The sequence below is a fragment of the Vanessa tameamea genome, chromosome Z, assembly GCF_037043105.1.
Source record: "Vanessa tameamea isolate UH-Manoa-2023 chromosome Z, ilVanTame1 primary haplotype, whole genome shotgun sequence".
In the NCBI taxonomy this organism is placed as follows: Eukaryota; Metazoa; Arthropoda; class Insecta; order Lepidoptera; family Nymphalidae; genus Vanessa; species Vanessa tameamea.
The window spans coordinates 1,699,754-1,726,996 of NC_087341.1; the positions used below are offsets into that span (position 1 = coordinate 1,699,754).

Consider the following 27,243-nt stretch of genomic DNA (forward strand, 5'->3'; position numbering starts at 1 on the left):
TTTAAAATATGAAAGAAAATATAGGAAGATAAGGGAAAGAAGATAGACCACACGACATCTGACGGATTCATTCGAGAATGGTTAATGGAACACAATATGTGTTTTCAAATATCAATTTAATATGTTTTTAGCTTGAATATAGATTAAGAAAAAGATTTCACTGGAAATAAGGCGGTGGGCGGATTTGTATCATAACTAATTTAATATTGACTGCATCAGAAGGCTCTTGAAGTTAATTGATAATATCTTCAGCCTTCTGTTACCGATAGGTTGTGAGGGGGATGACATTAAGTTTTAATAATAGTAGACATAATTATAGTTATAATATATTTTCAAACCAGAAGAGCTATTTCGTTAGAAAGGTAAAATACTACAAAAATTCAAGTCACTTTATAAATATGACTACAAATTGAACGCACAGACGTGCAAACTTATTTGAATTAAATTATAATGGAACCATATTCGTATGGAGGAATATTCTTTAAAATATTATTTCGACAATATTTTCAAAGGTCATTAATGAAATTAAAGTAAGTATGATCAAAAATAGCCTGAAGATATTATGGTGTTTAATAAAGGCCATTTATATTTGCTTCTCTTTGGAAGTGTTTTGGTGTTTATTTCAAAATGCTGCATCACATCGCGTTGTAGTGTATGGGAACAATTTTTTACTGACTTATAGATATTTCCTGAAGATTTGTCTTCGAACTCGAATGATAAAAGTGGGGCATTGATGTTGTGTTCTTGCAAGAACCGGTCCCTTGTGTTTCGTCTTCATCTCGAATCAGATACAAATATTGACCACTCAGACCTCAGAACAGTATTGTTGTTATTATAGATCTGTTCAATGACGACATGAGACATTAGAATGAGTGAGTACTTGTTCTAGAGGATGAGCTAGAGTGTGAGAGATGACAAATGAAAGAATAAAGTCAGCAAAAATAAAATAGATTATAATTTTTTATGTACACCGATAATTTTATACAGATAATTGCGCTTTGGTGAGTCAACTTAGTGGTATTTCCTAATGCTATCCTTGTACGATATATATTTGTATAAATGGGTGTAAAAAAATTTGTTACTGTTATTAATTACATTTTGATTCATTTTATATTATTTGATAAATGTCACTAACAGTGTTACATTCGTCTGGTATAGTGTTAAAAGGTGCTAGGAATTTTGGTGTATTATATTACTTTATAGAGGTAAAATATTGGAAGGGTCGAGAGAAGCCGTCGGATGCGGGTAGCGCTAGACCGACTATCGTCAAAAATCTGGTAGGTAAAAGCCTCCCCAGTTTTGGACCGGAAGGGTTTAATGTTGACGATGACGAATATGGTGAAAAAAATTATATCATTAAAAAAACTGAAATAATCTTAAACATACTATATATAATATTAAATATACAAATCATAAAACAAACTATTTTATATTTGGTATTCATATTTTTATTACAGGTGCATATTTTTTTAGACATTCTAATAAGCTTATGTTTAAGGAATTACTAATGTTGTAAATGTAATCCTTGCTCTAGAAGTGTCCGTCCGTAGTCGATTCACTTTTCTTGCCCCTTGAATTCTCAAGGGCATTGTTACACAAATATCAAGATTTCAACAGTCAAACGTTAGTTATCAAAATTACCAATTTACGTCCACGATTAACAAATTCAATTATGGTTTTCGAAAACCGCTATCGAGATTCCGGCATCATTAAAGTCATTTCCTCGTTAATTGCAACCACGATCAAGGTTGGTTGATTGCACTTTACAAAATTCAAGGTACGTGCAAAGTGCTTCTATAATGTACTAGTTAACCTTTCCGACTTCGCATGAATTAAGATTTAACTCTAAAAAGTTTGAAGCGAAACTCCTCTGGATATGATGAGAAGTACGGGTTTAAGTGCAATGTTACTTTATGTACCGTTTCTGAAACATAAAGTTGCATTTATTACATTATTGGTGTCCTACAAATTAATTTCTCAGTGGTAATAGATGTACATAGTAAATTATACAAAGCTCCATAAAGGAATTAATAATTTTCTAATTAATCTAATTCTTACAAAATTAAAAACACTATTTACGTTAATGAAGACTAAATTATTATGAATATTATATACATTACTTAAAACTGATTCCCCATACAAACTTCTACCTCTCTCTTCACACCCTTAAGGGATGATTTCTGTGTTACAAAAATCTATGTACTTTCCCGAGACTTCAGTTATCTATGTGAAGAGGTAACAGAGAAAGTTACTTATGCATTTATAATTTTAGTAGGGATAATAAGTCCGAAAGGTAATATGTTGACCACAGGGTCAGGCAAGTCAAAGTTATTGAGGTTTCATTTAAAAGATAATCTCAGAAGCGTCTCTCAGTTAGGAAGTTTGATGTTTAACGAGAATAATGGTGCCTCGTAACTTGGTACTCGCTCCCGATCTCTCGATCGTCTAAGATCAGTGAACTATTGGATTATCAGATTGAAATAACAGAGAGAACATCAACATTCGCGTTCAATTGTTTGCTTTAATATCTTTTGAAAGTGGTTTGTCTTGAGAACGGTCGCTGTAGTTGTAATACCGAATTATTAGGATATAGGTATAATGTATGTGTCTCCTTAAAATTGTAAATACCGTTAGATTATAATCTATGTATATCGCGAGATTGTGGACTGGCGAAAGATTGTGAACCGTAACTTACTGCTTACAATTTAACGCATTCTTTTTCGGTAGTTACACTGGCTCACTCACCCTCCAAACCAGACCATAACAATACTGAGTGCTGTTGTTTGACGGTAGAATGACTGATGAGTGGTCGGTACCAACCCAGACGGGCTTGCACAAAGTCCTACCAAGACATAACTTTTTAAAGATTTATTTACCTCATAGATATTATCCTCCACGTTAAATACTATCGGCATGCATTAGTGTGTGTGTGTGTGAGTGCGTTACGCTCGTGCTTACAACCTCGTAGCTGTAGTCTTAGTGTGCGTGATACGACAGAGTACAGACAGAAAAATAATGAAATTATATTATATTTGTTGTGTTTTTTTATTAAAAATGGATTAATTAATTTGACGCGGAAGGCGCTCTTTTGTGTGTAAATATATATGTATATATTATAATATTGGAAAAGACCGACTGTTGTGTTTTTATCGGTACTTCTCGGCTACAACTATTGTACATTCCGAACCGGTGGTTGCTTTGCATTGAATATAATCCTGTAAAATTACGATTACATAAGTGCTCGTGTAATTCGACTTGTATAAAGTATATCTTCGTTTTGCTACTATAGTTTTCTTGATATGATTTTATAAATCTTAAGTACCGTTGCATGTATAGGTATTTCCTTTTTATTAAAAATAATGTATTGGGAGTTGGTACAGTCAGAAGGGACCGATACGTAAAATATGCGTTCTGAATTCACGATTCCTTCCCACATAGTAGTGACGGGTATAAGTGACTGAGTTATTTCGGATGTTTTGTATCATCCTTAATCGCGACACTGACGTCTCAGAAGTATCACCTAATAAATGACGGGAATTCCTACTTGTATTCACGTCAATAAAAATAGCGATAGAGCAGAATTCTCTAGGAATCAAGTTTTATTTGGAACTTCGCTATATTTTCGTAAATTGTTATCATTCGACGTCTTTCTGGTAAAATTAGATTGTAATAAAAAATAAATATCAGTATTGAATTGTAGACGATTGAGTCTTTTAAAGGTTCTAGTGTGGGTATTTGGTGTATACCCGGCATCTTACGACTTGCTTTATAATTATCATTTAATTAATTAAGATTAAATTAGTTAAGATTGAATATTATTTATTGTAGATATCAGCGACATTAAATTCAATATTTGATATTCAATATTTCATGCTCACAGTCTCTATCAATCACAGCAGTTGAACTAAAAGACATTTTATAAACTTTTTTACTAAAGTATATTTTTCTATCGCTACTTTAATAACGTTTTTGTTCGTTAAACAAAACTGAAATGACCGGCTGATTTATTTTTAACTGAATTAAGATGCCGTAAATACAATAACACGGAACTGTATTAAAAGTATTTAAGTATTAATATTATGGTGAACGGTCGGACGGTAATTGAACATTTTTCATAAATAGAATTCAGCCATTATTTTATTATAAAGTAGCAAATGTTATCACGTTTAGATTTTAATATAGAAGCGAAAACCTTGTCCTCATAAAATACGCGTTTTGTGGTTTTTTATCCAATCCGGCTTATGACTGCTCTGCGAAAATTTATGCGTCTGCTATTGGATACTGGCGTTGTAAGCATTAATAAAGTTAATTTAAATAAAACACAATATGTGCGTATATAATGTCATTTTAAAATAAGAACGGTCATATCTCAGAGGTTAGGACGGATGAATTTCTCCGATGATTGCGGGTTCAAGCCCAGCAAGCCATTGATTTTTCATGTGCTTAATTTGTGTTTATAATTCATCTCGTGCTCGGCGGTGAAGGAATCATCTTGAGGAAGCATGTGTATAATTTTAATGAAATTATGCCACATTAGTATCCACCACGCATTGGAGAGAGAAAAGGCCTTAGCCGATCAGTGGGACATTTACACGGTATATTTTGATGCTTTAATGTTTTGTAGGTTGTGAGTAACCTTGAGTGACATGACCTTAGAGATATTTTATTTTAATTTATTGATTTAAAATATATAATAAATACTTTTAAAAAATAAGAGTGTTCCAAACAAAAAAAATACCAATATTTTTTTGTTAAGTAAGGTCCTAACGGAGGACTATCGATGTAAATCAATTCCTCAGATGAGAGGCTAAATTTGCAAAGGTTTGTAAGTAGGATATTAGATAAGTTAGGTTATTTTGACACTACTAAACTATTCCGTAAATCTACAGAACGTTATTATTATTATTATTAAGAGCCGAGATTGCCCAGTGGTTAGAACGCGTGCATCTTAACCGATGATTTCAGATTCAAACCCAGGCAAGTACCACAGTGCTTAATTTGTGTTTATAATTCATTTCGTGCACGGCGGTGAAGGAAAACATCATGAGGAAACCTGCATGTGTCTAATTTCAACGAAATTCTGCCACATGTGTATTCCACCAACTCGGATTGGAGCAGCGTGGAGGAATATGCTCCAAACCTCCTCCTCAAAGGGAGAGGAGGCCTTAGAACAGCAATGGGAAGTTTACAGGCTGTTAATGTAAAAAAAATTTAATGTTATTATTATAGATATATTTTGGATCCAGCAGTGTTACTCCGTAAGAACTCACTTTGTATGTTCATTTCACTAGTGACATGTTGACAGCTGACTTACGGTGACCCTGAATCCTAATGTAATATGTATAATATTTACAGTCGAGTCGCGTCCTACTGTTTGACATTTCACAATCGTGTTCCGCGATGAGCTCAGATGCTGTTATTATAAAATAGCTCGGCAATTTTTTCATTTATTTATTTCAACTAAATATTGACATTATACAATTTCATACAATTATTAAATTTCAGGATATTATATTAAAGCATTAAGTATTAAATATTTTTTTTATATTTACATGCACGTCTGTTTACATATTTGTTTAGGTTTTATCTTTTTTAATTTCTTAAAATTGTTTTTTATTATTTTTCTTTAAATTGCACTTCCACTAACGTTTTGTGTTTTGTGCATTAAAATTTGATTGTTTATAGAAAATTTCCAAATTTTCGTTGGCCTTCGGTGCTACGTTATGTGCAGCACCTTCGACTTGCGTATCAAAATCACAAAAAAAGTGAACAAACCCGCGTTAAGTCTTCGATTTCTTAAAAAAAAACTGTACAGAGTAATATCGACAGTATCACTATAGTGTTTTTTTTATAATGTCACAGTTTAGAAAGTCAGTTTTGTGTCAAATTACGAAATGTTTTCACCATTATCGAATCATTTGTGTTTTCGCATTATAGGGATAATAGACTAAACACAAATGGATAATAGCATTTTTGCGAAATTGGAACTATCTAAATAAAGTATCTTACACTAAACATCTTAAAATATATATGTATGTACTTATGAACATAATGTCGAATGTATAAATGTCAAATATCTTGTAGTATCATACTAAAATAATGTTAATGTGAAATAAACACTAAGAAGACATTTGAAAACTTAATTTCTAGAAACGTTTCATCTCGAAAAGTTACATTTAAAAACATTACAATCTTGAAATATTTATCAATTAATATTATGAAGTTTTATAAACGTAAAATGAACTGGTGTAAATTTTGGTCACCCTACACACAATGGCGGTGGATTAATGATCACAAAGCTTAAATTAATTCATGTTTAATTCATACCCTTACTAACTTGGCTTAGTACGGATATCATATGTCAGCCGCTTTATGTTGCCAGTTCGTTTATTACTACAAACATTCGACCGCTCAAACTCCTCACAGTATTTCTGTATAATGACATCTAAAACAATGCTTCATAAGTTAATACTCCGACGAACTATCAATTTAAATCGTGTTAAGCTAATTTAAACCTAAAGCAATACTGAATATTATGGTTACGAAAGTATTTTTGTAAGAATGTAACATTTGTAATGCTTTTCATTGTAATGCGTGTGTTTTTTGTCTACGTGTGTGTGTGTCATTTTTGTTTTTTCGATATACTCTTATCTTTTCAATTTCATATAAATTGTAGTTTTATTTTATTAAAGTAAAACCTCTGAAATATTTGCAATGAATTTTAAAAGGCTCTAGATAGTAAATACACACACATAACAGTATGTTGAGGCATTAACTTGAATGTGCCGTATTAAAGTAATAAAATATGCAGAATTTTTATCACTAGTCCATTAAATTAAAACGTAAAATATAAATAAAATGGAAAATTTGTTAACAAATATCGCACGACTTTAATTATTATTTTCATAAAGTCACTTTTTATTTTTCAATCATGAAATATATTATGCAGGTATAAAATAAAATTGATCGCCGCACACGTCAATTGGTATGATTCTGTCATCGCATCGCAATTCTGATTCTTTAGGTGAAAAGCGAATTCTCTTGTGATCATACATAAATGACAGAATAGATAATCGATGAAAGATGACTACGACGATTATACATATAATTAATACAATTACAGATCTTAATTTCGTTTTATTGTTTTTAATTTAAGTCACAGTTGTTGAGTTATTCTATAAGTTAAAATTAGACCAGATAGACTCAGCGTAAGTCACTTGGGATAAAAGAGCGTTTGAAAAATCAATTTACAATAAATTAGAATAATTGATCTTATTTAAAATTAATATTTAGGCACTACTGACGATAAAATGATTTTATATTTAATAATTTTGAACACCGCTCGCCAGACCGGTGTAAACTAAGTTTGTATAAAAATGAAAGAGGAAACATTACCAAAATCCAGTTACATTTGGATAATGCCAATATTTAAGGGAACAGGCATGTCATCCTCGGAGTAGCACCAGCTGGCATCTGGACTAACTCAACCAGGAAACTGCAGCAGTATTGCGTTACTAGTCGTTTCTTTCCATTCGTATTTGTCTGTTGTTCAGTATCTGTTGACTGTCAGTTCGATCAGTCCATTTTAGTTTTTCCAAATTCAAACATATTTAAAAAAATAAAAACAATTTTGCAATTGAGTAACGAATGATCAGTACTTTCAAATGGATCTACACTGAGCAACATTAAATATGATGGGAGTTTTGAAAGGCCGTTGTATTTTAAAACACCCATCTGATCTAATGTTATAATATTATTGCATTAAAATGTTTCCAACACAATCTCTGTCAAAAAAGTTTATTTTATCGTTTGGATTGGCATAATTTTAAATCATGTCATGGGAGAGGCAGGATACCATCTTGTCATAAAACTGTTACACCAATGGTTGTTGCTAAAATATTTTATTTATTATAAAAGACGGAAAAAAAGATCTTTATCCGCTACTTAAGTGGAATAAGGATGCGATTCTACCGCGGATTTATGACTGAGTGTCCCAGATTTATGATTTGTGGCCAATAAATCACGAAAGTTTAAGGTCTCAGCAGAGTAATATCATATTAGCTATGGTTTTGTAGAGATAAATTGGACAGACAAAAATAAAATTAGAAGATAATAAAACTTGAAGTTTCAGATGAATTGATGCAGTTATATTATAAGTTATAAATATTTAATCAAATTTAGTCACGAAATTAATCCTTAAAATATCCATAGAAAGATAAAAACTGATATACCAATGTAGTTGTAGTAAATGTTACATACAAATATAGAACTTATTTTAGGAGAACTTACGATGGGCATCGTACCTGGGAATATATATAAGGTAAGGTAAAGGCATGTTTGATGATATTTATAAACTCGTTAAACAAAATATTTCTTTAGACAGTTTTATACAACCACGGACTATGATGGGGTTCTAATTTACTCAGCTGGAACCACACGGTAAAAACTTAATGATAATTTGTTCCTTGTTGTTAAACAGGACCGATTATAATGTATTCTAATATGACGCAAAAAAAAAAAAACACGACCACGATGTGCTTACACACAACCTTTACATTTTTCCGAAGAACGGGATTTAGACTTTACAAATTTCCAAATACTATTTTATCCCTATTTGTATGCTGCTTCTGAGATTTTTTGACGAGTCCAGGAGATGATCAAACACGGTGTCGTGGTTCGTTGCACAGAGGGAAAAAATGGTACTGGAAAGAGTTAACGTTATATAGAGAAAATTGGAGATAATTGGACAAAGTCAGGGCAGAAATTCCAATTATCAAACAGTTCAAAATCGCTTTTTGTTGAAATGGGCAATGTGAAAAGAATATTTAATGCCATATAAATCAACCTACAATCAAAGATTGAAAACAATCCACCGTACTAATTAAATGTGATATGATTTCAAATGTTAGACGACAGGCTTTTATTTTATTTTATTTTTGTACTACTTGTAAGTAAGCTTTGGGCAAGCCGGTTTGAGAACTCGGTATTATTGTTGTCCAGTTCGAAGGATGAGTGAGCCAGTGTAACTACTGGCACAATAATAACTTAATTTTCAAGGTTGGTCGCGCATTGGAAATGTAAGGAATGATTAAAATTTCTTACGGCGTCAATATCTACGGTCGACGTTGACTATCAGGTGTTCTAATTGCCCGTCCGCTTACCTATATCATAAAAAATATACTTAATATACTAATCGCTACATATACTATAACGTTTGATCAAAATGGTTGTTAATTTAATGGAGTTAAGTCCTGATAAAGAGTAGTTGTCAGTCGAGAGCACTCGGCAAGTTCAATCTTCGATAATCAATTGAACGGATTATAATTAGTGATGTGTCACTAAATGTGTAGTGTATTTTATGCTATCGTCGTAATCTAATGCAAGTACTAATCAACGTTTTATTATTAATTTGTATCGTTTATTAGCTTCAAAATAAATCTAGACGAAATTGTATAATTATATTTTATTTATTATAATTTTGTCCCGCTGAATCTCTTTTCCCGATTCTCCTCAGACCTGACGTGTTCTTTCTAAACCAATGGTAGATTTTTTCTTGTAAATTAATAAGTGTATGTAAGTAATGACATTGATTTCGATTCAGTTATACAGATATGAGAAGTTGAAGTTGAAGTTTTAATTATTTACTACATTTAAATGACTTATATTAAAAATTTACTGAAGTAATAGTTGATCCAAAGTGTCTATTTATTTATATATTTTTAAAACAAACAAATAAACATACTGAATTATATACGAATAACTTTCTACGTTTTCAACAGATAAGTAATTTACTCAGCGAAAAGGCCATGTCAGCACGACTCCTCTTTTATACTTAAAGAGGAAAAAATTGGAGAAAAATTGTAAAGGAAATCAGATTCCTGATTTAGATAAGTTCAAAGAATCGCTTAGTTTCTGCAACGAAGCAGTCTAATTATATATTATTTCAAGTAACATACTCTGGACCTGGATGTATGTTTTTCAGTATAATCAAAAAATATTCGCTAGGAAGTCCGGTTTAATTAAAATCCATCCTATTGTTACCAACGGAATACAGATACAAAGAGACAGTCAAACAATATGCAAAAAGAGTGCGTTGTTACTCTGTATATCAGAATCGTCGTATCATGAAACGTCATATACAAGTATTTTAAGCCTTTGACTTCATGGAGTAGCTAGAACCTTCCTGGGGCAGGGTATTTGATTCTATAAAAAAAATCTACAGGACAATCTTACTTATACGTCCAAAAAAATTGCTTTATTATTAAGCTATACCTTATTCGACGACTACCTTATATGACGACCTACGTAATCGAGTAGTGTGTACACCGGTTTTCATGGGTACGCCACTCCGAGGTCCCGGGTTAGGTTCCCGGCCGAGTCGATGTAGAAAGAGTTCATTAGTTTTCTATGTTGTCTTGGGTCTGGGTGTATGTGGTACCGTCGTTACTTCTGATTTTCCATAACACAAGTGCTTTAGTTACTTACATTGGGATCAGAGTAATGTATGTGATGTTGTCCAATATTTATTATTATTATTTGTTTATATATTTATCATATCATTTGTGGTTTCTCTGTTGGTCTGTATCCTAATGGTAATTTAAACTAAAATATACTAACATAGTTTTATCTTTCGCAGATTTACTTCGCCGTCACGATTGTGACGATGGGGCACTTCATAGACGTGGAACATCGATATCTGAATGGCGATATGAAGGAACCTGAGTCCGAAAGCTTCTTGGAACCGGATAAGATAACACCAAGTGAGTTCGTTTTTCTTATTGACTTAATTCTAAATGACATGGTCATATTTATTATCTTATATTTTTTTATTCTTCTTCTTCTGCTTGCGCTTCATTACTGAAGGTCGTGCTTGTCCTGAAATGCTTTCACCGATATGTCAACTAGCTTCCTCCACACCACTCTGTCCTCGGCTAGTCTCAGGGCAGTCGGAATATTGAGTCCCGTTATATTTTGAATCTGGTCGGACCAGCGGGTAGGTATTCGACGGCGTGATCTTTTGCCTTCGATTTTCCTTACTCAAACCAGTTTATCCAGACTGTCTGGTTGTCTCTGGGCAATATGACCAAAATATCTTCGAACTCGTTGGTAGCATATAGTGGATAGTCTAGTAGTAATCTTCAGTTAATCGAGAATAGACTTGTTGGTTCTTTTTGCTGTCGTTTGCACGGTATACGCAACATTCTTCTGTAACACGACATTTCGAAAGTCTCGATCTTCTTTCGGTCAGCTGCGCGGATTGACCAAATTCGGAGCCATACAGAAATATTGAGAATTCCAAAGTTCCCACGGTTTTAGTGGTATTCGACAGATTACTGTTTTTCTAGATTCTGGTTAACTTACTCATAGCTGCTTTGGCCATCCGGGTACGTCTCCAGATTTCTTTGTCACAGCCTCCCTGATTGCTTATAAGTAATCCCAGGTACACAAACTCATTTACATATTCCAGATCCGCAAGGTCTCGAGTTCGTGCAAAAGTTCCAGCTCGGTCTACTACCATGACTTTAGTCTTCATGTTATTAATGGAAAGACCAATCATCTCACTTGCGCACTCGACTCTTCTTCCATATTTTTTTGTAGAAAAGTTAGATAATAATAATTATTTATATACATAACCACAAATTTGCAATAGGAAAATTAAAATGCTATTTTCATCAAATTAAAATATGATTGCCTTTGTTGTGCTGAAAATTAATTAAAAAACGGACAAAATTTTTCATTTTTTGTATAATCTCAGCCATGACCGATAAACTATCCTTCAAAGCATGATAGGTAAGATTGAGGTTAAAATTAATAGTTGACAGATGAAGTCATCGCTTAGAAAAAAATTACCAGCATTAAAACGAAGTACCGAAAGATAAGCTCATTGGCCAACCTTCAAAAAACAAAAGCTGGGCCGGGTAACCAGTCTCTTATAAATATACATCGAAGTAAACTCTATTAAGATTAAAGTCGAGCTTGACTGAATCGGAACGCGCGCAGTCAGTAGTCACGAGGGATTGACACGAGTTCAATCTCAAAGTTCACATCGTTTCGTAACAAAAAGATAATAGTCTAGATATAAACCAAATCGGTGGTCCGGTGGCATTTTTTAAGGATTTCGAGGTTCACATTCAATGTATGGCTAGAAAGAAACCTTAATTTGCTTTCTTATTAAATAGAAATGTAATAGAGCTGGAGTTTCACGTATCCAACGAAGCGATATTTATTTTACCTTGGAAGCCGTATAGGGACCGTTTTACCTGTTATCTGATAATTTACCCTATAAATTCTAATTAATTCTATTGGCTTCGCTGTCTTGGCTTAGATTGAAATGAAATATGATTAGCCTTTAAATAAAGAAAAAAGTATTACTGCAAGTAAATTATGATTAATTTATAAAATGGATTATTCAATTTTGCTAATGCCTAAAGGCGCGGTATATTGTGAGTTTTACGGCAATTGATATGAGAGCATAATAAAACAGGTAATAGCTGAATGGTCGGATAATATTTCAAGGAACGATTCTGAGCGCGTGACTTCTCTTGTCCTACATTCGATTAAAAAATAACAGCTTAACCATATTGATAAATACTATTATGTTGTTCCCTTATTATGGCAATGTCATATATAGTTTGACAGACATAGACAAATTACGCTTGTATAGGTGTTACTGATTCCGTTGTAAGCAATATGACCAAGGTACCTTGTTAGTACTTAGCCCTACTGACCTTAACAGCAGAGAGGACGTGAGTAATCGACACCGCTTTGATATTTGAGCCTTCCAATATCATCCGAATGACGTCCATCCTGAGAGTGTCTCCTATGAGATGACGCATCGGCTCAGTACCTGGAAAAGAATTTGACAGAACCAAAATTCATGCTTCATCTTGCTTACGTCAATACACTAGAAAGATACAGTATATCACATATTTTAAACTTCTAAAACATAGAATGTGTGCCACAAAGTTGCGACGGTTAATATGTAATTGGGCTTAAAAAATGGCTCATTTTTTTTAATTTCTTCTTGGGATTCAGCTCCTCTGCGTTTGGACTAACTGTATACTGGGCTTTTTTATTGCACACAGCACACAGTTTTTGCTCGTTAGCGTGGCAGCGACCGCCATCCATTTGCACCTTCGATCTATATTTATAATGTTAAAATATGAAATTAATATATCACAAATAACTTTTAATCTCATCTTTTCAACTAGATTTCGAACTTAAAAGAGATAAACTGTAACATCTCATTTTCACATAAACTTCAAGTAATTTTCGAACAGTTTCAAAATTAGTCTTGAATAATAACTATGGCTTATTAAGTTTGCCTCCTAAATATATGTACGCTTACAAAGAGCGAAAATAATGTCTGAGGCTGGCTTAGTGGGATGTATTTGTCAGTTTTATGCTTCAAGATACGAAATCTGTATTAAGACTTGTATCGTATGTTGATATCGTATTGTATGAGGTTATATTTTGGTTTCTTTGGGAACCATATACTCATTTATTATTTAATGTCGCGGTAGGTTATTTAAAATGACTTCTTAACTTTGTCATATTTTCAATCACTTGCTGACTTAGTCGATATTTTCAACTGAAACATACTTCAGTTCGAAGGCACAATAAATTATTAGTTAAGTTACGAAAGTACCGAGACTCTTCAATATAATGGCTTGTCTCGGAAAAGACCTCTCAGAAGAGTTATTCGAAAGGTTAATAGATGTAGTATCTTCCTCCAGTATAGGGTGAACTTCCTCTTGTAAAAAAATAAAAATAAATTTTGATATCACTTTTATCAATGTTTTGAGCCGAGGTGGCTGAATGATTTGAACACGTGAAACTTAACCGAAGGTAGCAAGTTAAAACTCAGGCATGTTCGCCTGGTTTTCATATGCTTCAATTGTATTTATGATACATCTCGTGTTCGATAGTGAAGGAAAACGTGAGTAAACCTCCATGTGCCAGATGAAAATCTACCATGTGTGTATCCTTTCACCTCGGAAGGAGAGGAGGCCTTAGCCCTGCAGAGGACCATTAACAGACTTCATACGTCGATAGTAAATTGAAATATTGTTTTACTTAAAATAATATGAGTTCAACAAAAAGCTATCATAGCAAACCTCAATATGCCTACATTCTAAAAAATGAAAATTAATATTCAAATAATAAAAATGAATCATATGAAAACGAATAAAAACTGTGGAAACTGATATTGATCTCTTTCTTACCGATTTCAGTCTTGGCACCCATTTTCAACTGAATATTAAGCTGCACGACCATTTATGGAGATGTATTCTTTAATATCTCTGATGGAATAGTAATTCAAAGTGATATTGGTTGTACTTGCTTTCTACGACATGATATTGAATACTCTGCTTAACTCCGGACTAATATGGAGGATTTAATTGCAGTTTTTGTTTTTAATTTTAAATTGATTTGGAATCCAGGGTGTCAGGATGGAGATCCTTATAAGCTAGCGACTAGATCGACGACTTAAAACGCGATACTAGTAACATCAATATAAGGAGCAAACATAAACTTATTGCGCCTCTTACTCAACGCCAAAGACAGTAAATCTTTTGTCAGTGAGGCAATGTTTAGGGTTACGACAGAATCTCAGAAACACCAGAGCACTATCATTATGTAGTTAAGTTATTATATGATTAGGAACTTTCTAGATAATAGCACACATTGGTGATGAAACGATTGCCAGGACTTGGAAAAAACCTCGCAGAGTTTCTTATGAGATCACATTCAGTGTTGGGTGTTTTTTTTTTCCAAACTTGTAGTATTTTGAATATCATTAATTTTATTATGCTTAGAAATTGAATAAGGTTTTAATTCGAGTAACTACGAATATTGCTAGAACCTCCTTACAAGTGTTTTTTTTCTAAGCCTTCGACTAAATTATATTATGAATAATCTAAATATAGATATCATTGATAAACTTGGTGATTTAAAACTTAATACACTTCTCGCTTTCCGCATTATATTTTTATAAATGCTTTAAATAACTCTATTTGTCATTATCAATTAAAGTCGTGGTATATCTAGAGAGTAAAATGGGAATCTGAGCGAAACCTTAAAATCCATATCATCTCAATCTTTTTTTTTTATTTTAATGTTTTAATAAATATACTATAATTTTGTTAAAAAGTCCTATAATTTCAATTAGTCTTCAAGTAATAATTACATTATATTTGATCTTAGAGGTTAATATCCGTTAGGGCTGAAATATTTTATTACTTTTGCCTGTTTTTATCATATGTATACCGGGCCCTAAAAGCACCAAACAATTGCAGACAGGGTGGTAACAGGGGGGCTATTACGGTAGAGCATAGCAACTGTTGCTATCAAATATTTGTTCCAGATCAATCAGAATCAAAAAGATATAAATCAGTATTATGGACCTATGAAGTAGCATCATAATCCATAACACTAATTTTTCGACTGCAACATATATCAATCCGCAAATATTTTATAGCAACAGTTGGTATGCTCTAACCGTAATAGACCCATTGGTCACTTCAACCCATTGACGCTGGCATTGCCAGATTTACAAACCACTTCTTGGCCTTGGTGTCTACTCTAGCGGTATACAAAAAACCTTATCAACCTTTGATATATGTTCATTTTACCCACTGGATATGTTAAAGCTAATGGATTACGAACCATTTAGTAAATTTACATTAAATCTGCTTTAAAAAAAGGAACAAGTTATTTTATATTCGAAGGTAAATTTTCGTATTTGTGTTTTGGGATTTCGTATAAATCGTCTAATTGATTTGGATGATTTAAACTTTATTCTATCGGTACAAATTGGTTCCCATTCTGTCAATATCATTTGAAATGATTTAAAATGCTTAAAGGGATTGAATTTGACTTCAGACTTTTAACTCATTGCTGTTGTTCACATCTAATTTGTTTAGCGTTTTTGTTAATTAGCCGTGGCTTCCACGTCGTCAAATTTTACGTAGAGCAACATATTAAGCATTGCAACCATTGGTTTTTAAATTAGTTTATAATGTCAGTTCCTGATATACTTTACAGACAGCTTCAATATTAATGACACCGACACTGTCATCTTTTGTCAATATTGCCAAAGGTGTGACTCCAGATAAGTAGGACCTTTCTTATGTACGGATAAGCGGTTTTAATAAAGACGGATTCATTCCTGTCCTTATTTATTTGACATTCGAGAGAAGATGACACTGCATGGCTTAACCAATCGCTCTCAAACAATACCTGTAGATACAGACTGGACATTGTAATATGGATAAAAATTATTTAGGTCGCTTTTTGAATATTTTTCTCTAATCTACCAAGGTCAGCTGTCATATTGTGGTAATTATTCTTGGAGCATAAAATAAAGGCGGCAAGAAAGGGCTAGTGTGAAACTAATAATATAGGTTACATTACAGTCTCGATCCGTCGGTCAGTCTCCCGTTGTTTATCCGATGTGAACGGGTGACCAGTGACCTGCAAAAAATTCATCATCCATACAGATATTTAACTAGTCTTCGTTCGGTTTTCCGTCGTTTAAACAGCTTTATTATCGAACAATATAGGACGACTAAAATTATATTACGAATACGTTTTTGTCATCATTGAAAACAAACTATTTGAATATCGAACAAAATAAATGATTTTATAAAAAAAAAAAACAAAATACTTGCAACTACAGTATTTCTTGAGAATTTACTTTGTATCTCAGTTGTAAAATGTGGATAACCGAACGTACGTTAATTGATGACCCCATTCATCATTTAGGTTACCCCTAAACATTACAACTTAGTATGACTGTGGAACACAAGGTGTGGTTCGCCAGTGTTTTTACAAGCACAGAGTAAACTTTACTCATTACAGTTTTCATTTCCAAGTCAGTTAACCTATTATATATTAGAAAAAAAACTTGTTCTGTTTTTATAACTCTACTGATGACGATAAAACTGGTAAGTTTTATGGTCATCAGTGGAGTATAAAAATTACCAGTCAGGACCATATCAAAGTCAAAGTCAAAAATCTTTATTCAATATAGAAGTGTTTACACTTGCGTATTGATTGTCAAAAATCTACAACCGGTTCGGAATTTAGCACCTCGGACCTGAGAAGAACCGGCGAAAGAAACTCAGCGGGATATATATTTTTTTTTAACCATTTTCCATGTACAATGATAATTATATTTTAGTTATTTGAAGCAGCCTGCATAACTTACCAGCTTTAGGGAAATTCTCTATTGCCATTCTCTAATTATATGGGTATTCTCAGGAAATATAGTTTTTGAGAAAAAATAATATAGGTATATTATTCATCTTCTAATATCAAGGAGCGGAGCGCTATGCACAAACGTCAAAACACAAATCAAACTATAAAAAAACACCATATGTATATATTTAACGCGAGTGAAATCGCAGGAAAAAGTTTATTTTTTTATTCGAGTATGTACTCTCATATGGTTGAACGCTAGTACATACGTCTCCCAAAAAAACTCCACTCATCTTCTCACCATATATTCTAACGCCAAGCAGCAAGTACTGTTGTGTTCCGATTTGAAGGACAAGTTAGCCCGTGTAACTACAGGCGCAAATATCATAAGATCTAACTTCCCGAGTTCAGCACTGGCGATATAAGAAATAGTTAAATAATAGGCACCAACATCTATGAGCAATGTTGACCACTTACCGATAAGTTGATTAAGTTAAAAGTGCCAATAACAGTGCGTCCGTGAACATTGACGCGCCGATTCCCTCTCTAATATACGTCCACAATCGTATTGTCTAAGTTTCGAGTTTTCTCTGACAGAATAGCTCTACGATTATTTAGTTAACGAGTTGCACTTGGTTATGTTATCATTGTGCGTGAAGCAGACATAGTTAAATCGTGAAACGGAACTATTTAAATATGCAAATTATACATAAGTAGGCTCTAGGTCAGATAGAAAACATTAATACGAATAATTACTAACAATATATATGTATGTTATGGCGTTCTTTTGATCGGTTTCGGTCGAGGCCGTCGTTATCAAATTAGACTAGCCAAATACGTACAAGTTTGTGCACGAGTACTTATAATTCTCGCGCTTTCATAATACTTATCGGATTATGTTAGTGACGCCCGGTGTGAGCTAAGGACAGCCATACCGTTATTTCTAAGGCACGGGAGCTCATGCACCCCCAAATTCCAAATTCCGAGCTGGTACTGAGAGATTCTTGCTGATATATTTAACTAACTCATGCATTGAACTAGACTGAATAAAATCACTAGATACTGTGGATAAATACAGTATTCTTACGATCAGCAGTGAAATAATATTGTAACAGAAATTATTAAATTAAAGAACTCTTGAGCGGTATCGTGGTATCTTCAGGGTTTATGTCAAAAAGTTTTATGTATTTAAAATTAACGAGTTTAAAATTTATTTAATCCTCAAAAAAGGTTAAAAAGGTTACGACCCAAAATGTAAAATGATTACTTACCTGTTGTTATGGTCGGAAGCCGCATTGAAAACCCATGTAACATAAAATGATGGATTAATTATTGCGATTAACGTTTTAATGCCTAGTTATCCTTCTTCTAACTCGTTTCCAAATTAATGGCTAATTAGTTAGAATTTGTAGGTTGAAAATCGAAATGGCGAAGTTGAATAAAGATTATATAAATGATTATTGAAAAAGAAAAGGCACTCAGATTACAAAACAAAAGGCAGGGGTAGAACATTATAGTGTAGTAACAAAAGCGAATACGAAATAACATTCGAATGAAAATTCCGGGTAGTGTGATGATGATTTGTTAATATATCAAAAGTGCTGTGACTTTAATAATTAACTATTGGCGAATTACGAATACGAATTTATATTCGCTCTCGATATTTAACCCTCCTTCTCCCTTTTATATAATATTAGTTTATGTAACTGTCTTATTTAAATGAGAGCCGAGATGGCCCAGTGGGTAGAACGGGTGCATCTTAACCGATGATTTCGGATTCAAACCAGGCAGGTACCACTGAATTTTCATGTGCTTAATTTGTGTTTATAATTCATCTCATGCTCGGCGGTGAAGGAAAACATCGTGAGGAAACCTGCATGTATCTAATTTCAACGAAATTCTGCCACATGTATATTCCGCCAACCCGCATTGGAGCAGCGTGGTGGAATATGCTCCGAACCTTCTCCTCAAAGGGAGAGGAGGCCTTTAGCCCAGCAGTGGGAAATTTACAGGCTGCTAATGCGAATGCTTATTTAAATCCTTGCAAAATGGACAGAATCGAAATACGAATGTTCAATTTTAATGTTGACAATAATTGCTGTCGTAGAATCAGTCAGAACAGATATGATTCGATCGAACCGCACTTGAAACTTATACCAACTTATGATTAAACGCTGTTATGATGTTTATATTGTTTAAATGTTATAAATAGTTTTATTGTCACAATGCGTACCATTTTCTGACATTTCGATATCCTGCTGTACGTATAGATTTGCTTACACAATGGCACCAGCTAGTCTAGTTACGTATAACTAATCTAACTATAAATTGTACTTGAATAGTTTATTATAATGAAAGATATTTTTAAAATATGAAAAGAAATAATCACGTAGGGCTTTGTGCAAGCCCCTCTGGGTAGTCTATAGGTACCACCCACTCATCAGATATTCTACCGCCAAACAGCAGTATTCAGTATTGTAGTGTTCCGGTTTGAAGTGTGAGTGAGCCAGTGTAACTACAGGCACAAGGGACGTAACATCATAGTTCCCAAGGTTGGTGGCGCATCGGTGATGTAAGGAATGGTTAATATTTCTTACAACGATATTGTCTATGGGCGGTAGTGACTACTTACCATCAGGTGGCCCATTTGCTCGTCCGCCTACCGATATCATAAAAAAAAAACATTTAATACAACTACTTCGAATAAGATATGAAATACGGATTGTCAGTTTTGATTTCTTTGAAAAATTATAATTGTCGTTTTCACAAATATCGTACCCAAGGACTTTCAAAAAAGTGTATGCGTTTTTTGTATACTTGGCGTTATTTTTATTGTCATTGTAACAAATTTATTTTACTGCTGGCAACTGGCAGAAATCGTTACGTAACTGGCAGAAGTTTTATGCCTTCCTCTTTCTCTCCGTCTCTTTCTATTATATACTGTTATAGATATTATTTTTGATATCATTTAATTTACAAGGTATTTTCATAACAATTTTATTTCTTATAATTTAACTATCCTCAACCGTGCTTAATTTATTCAATCGTGTTTTACTCAATATATAAGGAAAACAACTTCGTTGAAAGCGAGTGTTCCCCGACGCATCTTTTTTTATTAAGTTTAGTAGTTTTATGTGCCCTCGTGTATTATTTATTAAGGGTTGTTTTTCTTTGTTACAGTAACGGTATCTTTGAATATCACCCTGCTGGCTTGCAGCACACTTGGACTCGTCGCTTGTATACTTCTAATAATTGGCATATATAAGGTACTTATTTCTTTAATATATCTTACAAGGTGACTTCGTCAGTATGTAATGATGGATGAGTGGATACAATGGTCTTCTAATTTAAGTGGCGTATTATGTTGCATCGTTAGTGTTTTAATAGGCTATAGATCCTAGGTTCGAATCCTGGGTCAAATAAATAGTTGTCGGATTAATAATAAGTTAGTAACTACTTTTTTTGCCCAATAATTTTCACTACAAAAACAAAACAATTTTAAAAACAATGTTGGGTATTTTCATTAATCATAAAGTAAATAGTGTCGAAAGATATACGGCGGATGATTTACCCAACTCTATCACGCTGAAGTACGTGAATATATAATTGCTTACTCAAATTTAAAACGTAAACAAAACTATCTTTTAAAAAACTTATCTCTTCTTCACATAATCGAACAACTCTACTTAAATCTATTCTTGGTTTTAATGAAAAAATAACTATTCATCTATTGGACTGTCATTAAACTTAATGCGTTCATCCCGTTTAGGTTAGATTTATTCAGAAAAATCAGATACTCAATTTTTAACGACCTTATTGTCATAAACATTATTCATGAGGATGAAGTATCGAGTAGATGAAGGGCGGCTGCATCAACTCTTGTGTAGCTTTTACGTTTGCATGCATTATTTATATTATTAATTTATCTTAGATTTATATTATACAGTATCATCTTCTATTACATAATTTTATTAGTATTGTAAAGGTTAGAATAATCCGTAATAAGTATTTATACACGGTCTAGAACACGCACACATACAAACACACACTTAACCAAGTTTATACAGTACACACTCGGATATTATTTTATAAGGGAAACTATAATAATACTATCAATGGTTTGGAGTCTGCAACACAGATTTGTCTGAAGTATTTCTCAAAATATTCTCTCTAGAATAGACATAAGAACTAATTTGAATCAAATGATACTAATTGCCAAGCTTCAATACAATATACTGTTCGCGGAAATGTATGGAGCTTAGGAATCATATATTGTTCCAAGGAAACCTACACCATTAAGATTGACGAGGTAATTTACGAAAACGTTAAAATTAATCATAATATAGAATACCTAGGAAATGATTATATTTCCTAGTTATTCTATACAATTCCTCTACGAAGCTAGAAATGTGTCCAATTAAAATTGCACAATAGAAATTCTGATATATATCATACAATAAATTAAGTCTATATATTTCGTTAAAGTTCTTTTCTTGATTCATTTCAAAGTGTTTTGCTTAATCAGTCGTTATAAAAATATATATAAAAATATAACTAGCTTAAAATCATAGATCGTTTCACTCACGAAGGCGTGCATTGGTATGAATGATACTCGTGATAACACATCTAGTGTTAGTGTGCGTGAAATTACTATTTTAGGAATAAACACATCAAATACATATAAATTAAATTCCATTTGTGAGTGTACGCCAATATTTTAACGTGAAGCGAGCCTTTCCGAGTGAATAGTTCTATGCATTTCCGACAACTATTCTATAGCAAAGATTTGAACAGAGCAATTCAGTAACGTGAATTTACCAATAGTTCTATTGCTAAGCAGGAATATAATTGTTATGGTTGTGTGAGCCACAGTGTAAACATTAACACGCTGATAATGGCACTGAATCTATGTCAGATACATGTGTACTAATTATATTTTAAATTGAGATATTATCATGAAACTTACCTGAATCTAGTTCATTAGCCTTTCACAAAAAAAAAATCAACCATTGCGTACGTACAATTAAGTACGTAAGTACAATTCCACTCCAGAGAGAGATTAAAATGAATGAATATTTTCAGTTTAAATATTTTTGAAGAAGTTTTCTTCTGGAAAAATGACTTAATTTAAGGCTCATAGTGAGTATATTTAATATGGGTAGGACTTTTAAGCTTGCTGTTAAAATTAAAACAATGCTCACTTATTAAAAATATATATATTCTCAACATGCAAATACACGAACAAACCAAACACATTTTTTATTATTAGTAAGATAAGGTTCACAATGTAGCACAGATAAACAAACGATGTGTATTTAAAAAAAATGATAATCGAATCGGAATCGATTAATAAAATCGATTTCCAAATGTCGATTCATAATCGTCCCACCATTTGGAATTTTCAATATCAAGTCATATTTTCAGAATTTCCTCCTCGTTCTAGATATGCGCTGCGAACGGAAAATGCAACCTGTTACCTAAACGACGTATTACCATTTTATATTTACAAAGAATAGGCCTTCTGTATTCAGATTATATTTTAATAATCCGAAACTTTTGATCTCAGTTAAAGCTTTGAGAAATTATCAACGGAAAATCTCTTAATTTTTTTAGTGGTTAATCCGGGATTTGAACCCAGAACACTGGGGCTTGCAACCGTAATAACTAGATGAACGAGGCACTTACATATTTCAGAATTAATGAGCATAGCTTCGTTTGAGTGGTGTGAATAATGTTTTCACTAGTAGAAAACTAGGCTACGTATTTCTGTCTAGGCTTTGCGTACAGACACATAAATATAATTATATTTAGTGAACAATACAAACTGTAATTTAAAACTAAAGACCTCTCAATAAACAAAACATCTAAGGGATTTTTATATAACAAAAAAACTGAATACTCAATCTTAATACTATAAACATAAGGTCTACAACAGCTTGTTGCAAATATAATGCATATGTCACACTTGATCGCTATAGTATCGCAATAAGGGCTATTATAAAGTGCTAAGTTCAACAAACTGTATAACGAATCGGAATGAATCTGTGACTTGATTACGCTTGTCCCCTATCACGGAACGTGAGCCCGTAGAACGTATAAAGTACTGGAATCACCACGAAATTATAAGTTTATGTTGCTAGAACCAATTGATCTCTAACCTGGAATATTTTTTTGCAACTTCAATTATAATTTATTACTTATAACTAATACGCCGAGATGGCCCAGTGGTTAGAACGCGTGCATCTTAACCGATGATTTCGGGTTCAAACCCAGGCAGGCACCACTGCATTTTCGTGTGCTTAATTTGTGTTTATAATTCATCTCGTGCTCGGCGGTGAAGGAAAACATCGTGAGGAAACCTGCATGTGTCTAATTTCAACGAAATTCTGCCACATGTGTATTCCACCAACCCGCATTGGAGCAGCGTGGTGGAATATGCTCCATACCTTCTCCTCAACGGGAGAGGAGGCCTTAGCCCAGCAGTGGGAAATTTACAGGCTGATTATGTTATGTTATTATGTTTATTATGTACTTATAACTAACTTAGACGTAAAAAGTACTTTGTCAGAAACCTTCACCAGTATAGATTCTAATTGTACGTACAAAGCATTGAGAGTTAGGGAATACAGAGTTCGCCTATGTTGGCGAACACATTTGGACACACATTTGGGCACTATCGATTACAATTTATATTTTACTCTATTCTTTTCCGTTTTAAGATCAATGTATAAATAAATAAGGCACTAGACTGCAGTTAGATTATATCAAAGATCATTATTGTAAGCTTAGAAAGACTTAAAAACTAGTACGTGTAAAAGTCTATTAGGTACTAGTTCGAAAAAGGTTGTTTTTTTACTGCGACAGAGGTCTAATTATATATATATATTTAGGATCCAAATTAAATTTACGACTTTGTTTCAGGATATAAAGTTCATGCTGCTACCTTGGGTTTTCGTGATGGGACTGGAGACACTGGTTGAGGTCGTTAACCTCGTTTACTTGTTCTACTTACAAACGGTAAGTAATGATATGATAATGTTATGTATTTAATTTAATTCACTAATCTCAGGTTTACTAGGTCAATTATTTGAATGGAATGGAACAGCTTAATTCGACCTGAGTATATAATACGGTTCTCGTAAAGGTCAAGTTCTTTATATGTATAGACTTAAATGACCGCGTAATAATTAGAATTTCAAATATTTTTAATTGAAATAAAACAGGTTTGGGTGGAAGTTGGTCTGCCTGCGCTATATAATTCACATTTCACGCTCATCATTTTCTTTTTTGCTGTGCATAAACTGATTCAGTTTTGCGATTACTGCTTGAATGAAATTGAAAAAGGTTTGTTGGGAGTCGATAACGTATTTGGTTCTAAATGTACGCAAGCGAACCGCTTATGAACATAGGATTTAATATTTATTTGTGATGCTTCGTACAATTCTGATTAGATAACACCTCCTGATCAGCTCAGACCTCGTACTCACGTCGGTCACCGAAAACTTCGTGAAGTAGCATGTTTTGAATGTAATTTTCTCGTACATCCAAGATTACAGAGACGTGTTTGAATAAGATCTCTAATTTTTGCACAGCATACTTCGAAATGTGTCCATTTTTATAATATGATAAATTACTTCATGTTATTGAAAAAAATATTTATAATGTTTATAATTGCCTCGTCTGTGCCAATGAGCAATAACCTTAAAACGACCCACTCCAAATATTTACCAAACCAAACTAAACTACATACATTTGAACAAGATTATATTATTTATATTGTAGATTGTATTTTTTTGTATGGAAAAGGGAAAAACTCAATCATAGTACATAATTCACTTTATGATTATAATAATACAGTGAAAATATTGTAGCAGATAAAAATTGCGTTCGTCTGAGCCTTGTAACTTGATAAATAGACGAGTATTTGTAACAGACGCTTCTAATTTAGCAAAAATTCTTTTTAAGAACTAATTTATGTGGAACCAAGACGATCGAGTGAATTCTAACTAAAATTTAACTTTAAGTCCAAGCAAACAAATTATTCAAATGACATTTTATTTTGCATGTTAGGTATTGAAGGAAAATGTCACAGATAAAGAAGTGTAGGGCTATTATAAATTGCTAAATTCAACAAACTGTATAACGAATTGGAATGAATCTGTGACTTGATTACGTTTGTCCCCTATCACGGAACGTGAGCCCGTAGAACGTATAAAGTACTGGAATCACCACGAAATTATAAATTTATGTTGTTAGAACCAATTGATCTTTAGCATGAAATATTATTTGCAGCCTAAATTTTAATTTATTATTTATAACAATGTAATCAAAAAAATACTTTCCCGGCAACATTCACGTATAGATACTTAGTGTTGGTGATACTTTTAATTGATTACTAATATTTTATCCAAAACTGAAGAAACATTTCACGTAGTGGAATATTCATAGTTATGAAGATAGTTTCGGGATGTGCCTATAAATATTCTTACACATTACACTTGGGTCTATAAGATATAGTTTATGTCTTGTCTCTTCTCTTTATCGTCTATTCCCGATGCAATTAGGATGTAACTTTTTGGAACGGAGCGCCGTACAAACGTCAAGTGGTACCAATTAGCACCGTTAGCAACAATATCCAGTCTATTTCTTATCGTTTTTTTGGAACCGTACATTACTGCTTACAATTTAACGCATTCTTTTAGGTAGATTATAATCTATCAGTTCACAATATTTCGCCAGTTTACAAATTCGTGAGATAGAGTACAATCTAATGGTATTTACAATTCTACTGTGATATATATAAATATCGCATTTTATCGACATTTTATTTTATTTTATGATCAAGCTATCTTGTTAGACGAGCGAATGGGCCACCTGATGATAAATGGTCACCACCGCCCATAGACAATGGCGTTGTAAGAAATATTCCTTAAATTACCAATGCGCCACCAACCTTGGGAACCAAGATGTTACGTCCCTTGTGCCTGTAGTTACACTGGCTCACTCACCCTTCAAACCGGAACACAACAATACTGAGTACTGCTGTTTGGCGGTAGAATATCTGATGAGTGGGTGGTATCTACCCAGATGGGCTTGCCCAAAGCCCTACCGTATTCTTAAAGTGTACTAAATCAGATGCGATAAGGGGGGAAGTGAATTTTAGTATCTTTTAAAAAGTAAGATACAAGATACGTGATATGTATGAATTGAGTAGAAGAATTAGTTAGTTACTTAACTTATAGTAACTTTTCTTACTTAACTTATTGTAACTTTTCTTATATTTTGCTCTTTATTTTTGATGATGTTCGAAGAGCACGTCAAAACTTTTATAAGCGTACTGTTCCATCAGTTTAATTCAGACATACACAGGCACAAGGCTATAAGGCACGATGTATAACCTATTGCAATCTGAGAAGAAAAAAATATAAACATGCCGTATATTTAAGTTTTCCATATTATTGGCTAGTACTTCAGCTATTAGCTAGTTCTTGATTAATATATCATCATTTATATAGTACTTATTACATTTTTCCACTTTTCTACTGATGTACAGTTTCATTTGACTTCCAAAGTCTTTCATTTGACTTCTAGCACGTGAAAATTAAAAACGCAACATTTTCACGCATCCGTAATGAATACCGTCGATTCAACTATCATATAATATGCGCGAAAAAAATATACGTAAATGTTTTAAAATATAAAAACTTTTGTGAATCAAATTTATAAAAATATATTTTTTTTTGTAATTGATGTCTTGAAATCTAAGCGAAAACCACTTGATTGTGTTCAATGAAACTCAGTACGGTGAAAGCTTTTATACTGAGACAAGATATGGAAGAATTTTTACTGGAAACTAAATAGGTTACACGGGACAGGTCTCTGGTTCCAGTCGTTCCAACCGAGCCCAAAGGGAGCTTCCCTTTTTATATGAGTACACTATAAGCTTGAATAATGTAAATTAATTAATTAATTAATTAATTTACATTATTCATTTAATTTACATTAATTAATTAATTTATATTAATCGTTTAACTACGATCA

The 27,243-nt window shown here is 33.0% G+C and overlaps 1 protein-coding gene across 2 annotated transcripts in view; it reads left to right on the forward strand.

The window, feature by feature from the left end:
* LOC113403989 (uncharacterized) overlaps positions 1–27,243 on the forward strand; it is a 177,649-nt gene that overhangs the window by 56,168 nt on the left and 94,238 nt on the right. For both annotated transcript variants that reach the window (XM_064220259.1, XM_064220260.1), the window contains exons 3-5: positions 10,637–10,760; positions 20,383–20,468; positions 24,124–24,219. In XM_064220259.1, coding sequence (XP_064076329.1) covers positions 10,637–10,760; positions 20,383–20,468; positions 24,124–24,219 — 306 coding nt within the window. The remainder of the gene's footprint in view (positions 1–10,636; positions 10,761–20,382; positions 20,469–24,123; positions 24,220–27,243) is intronic.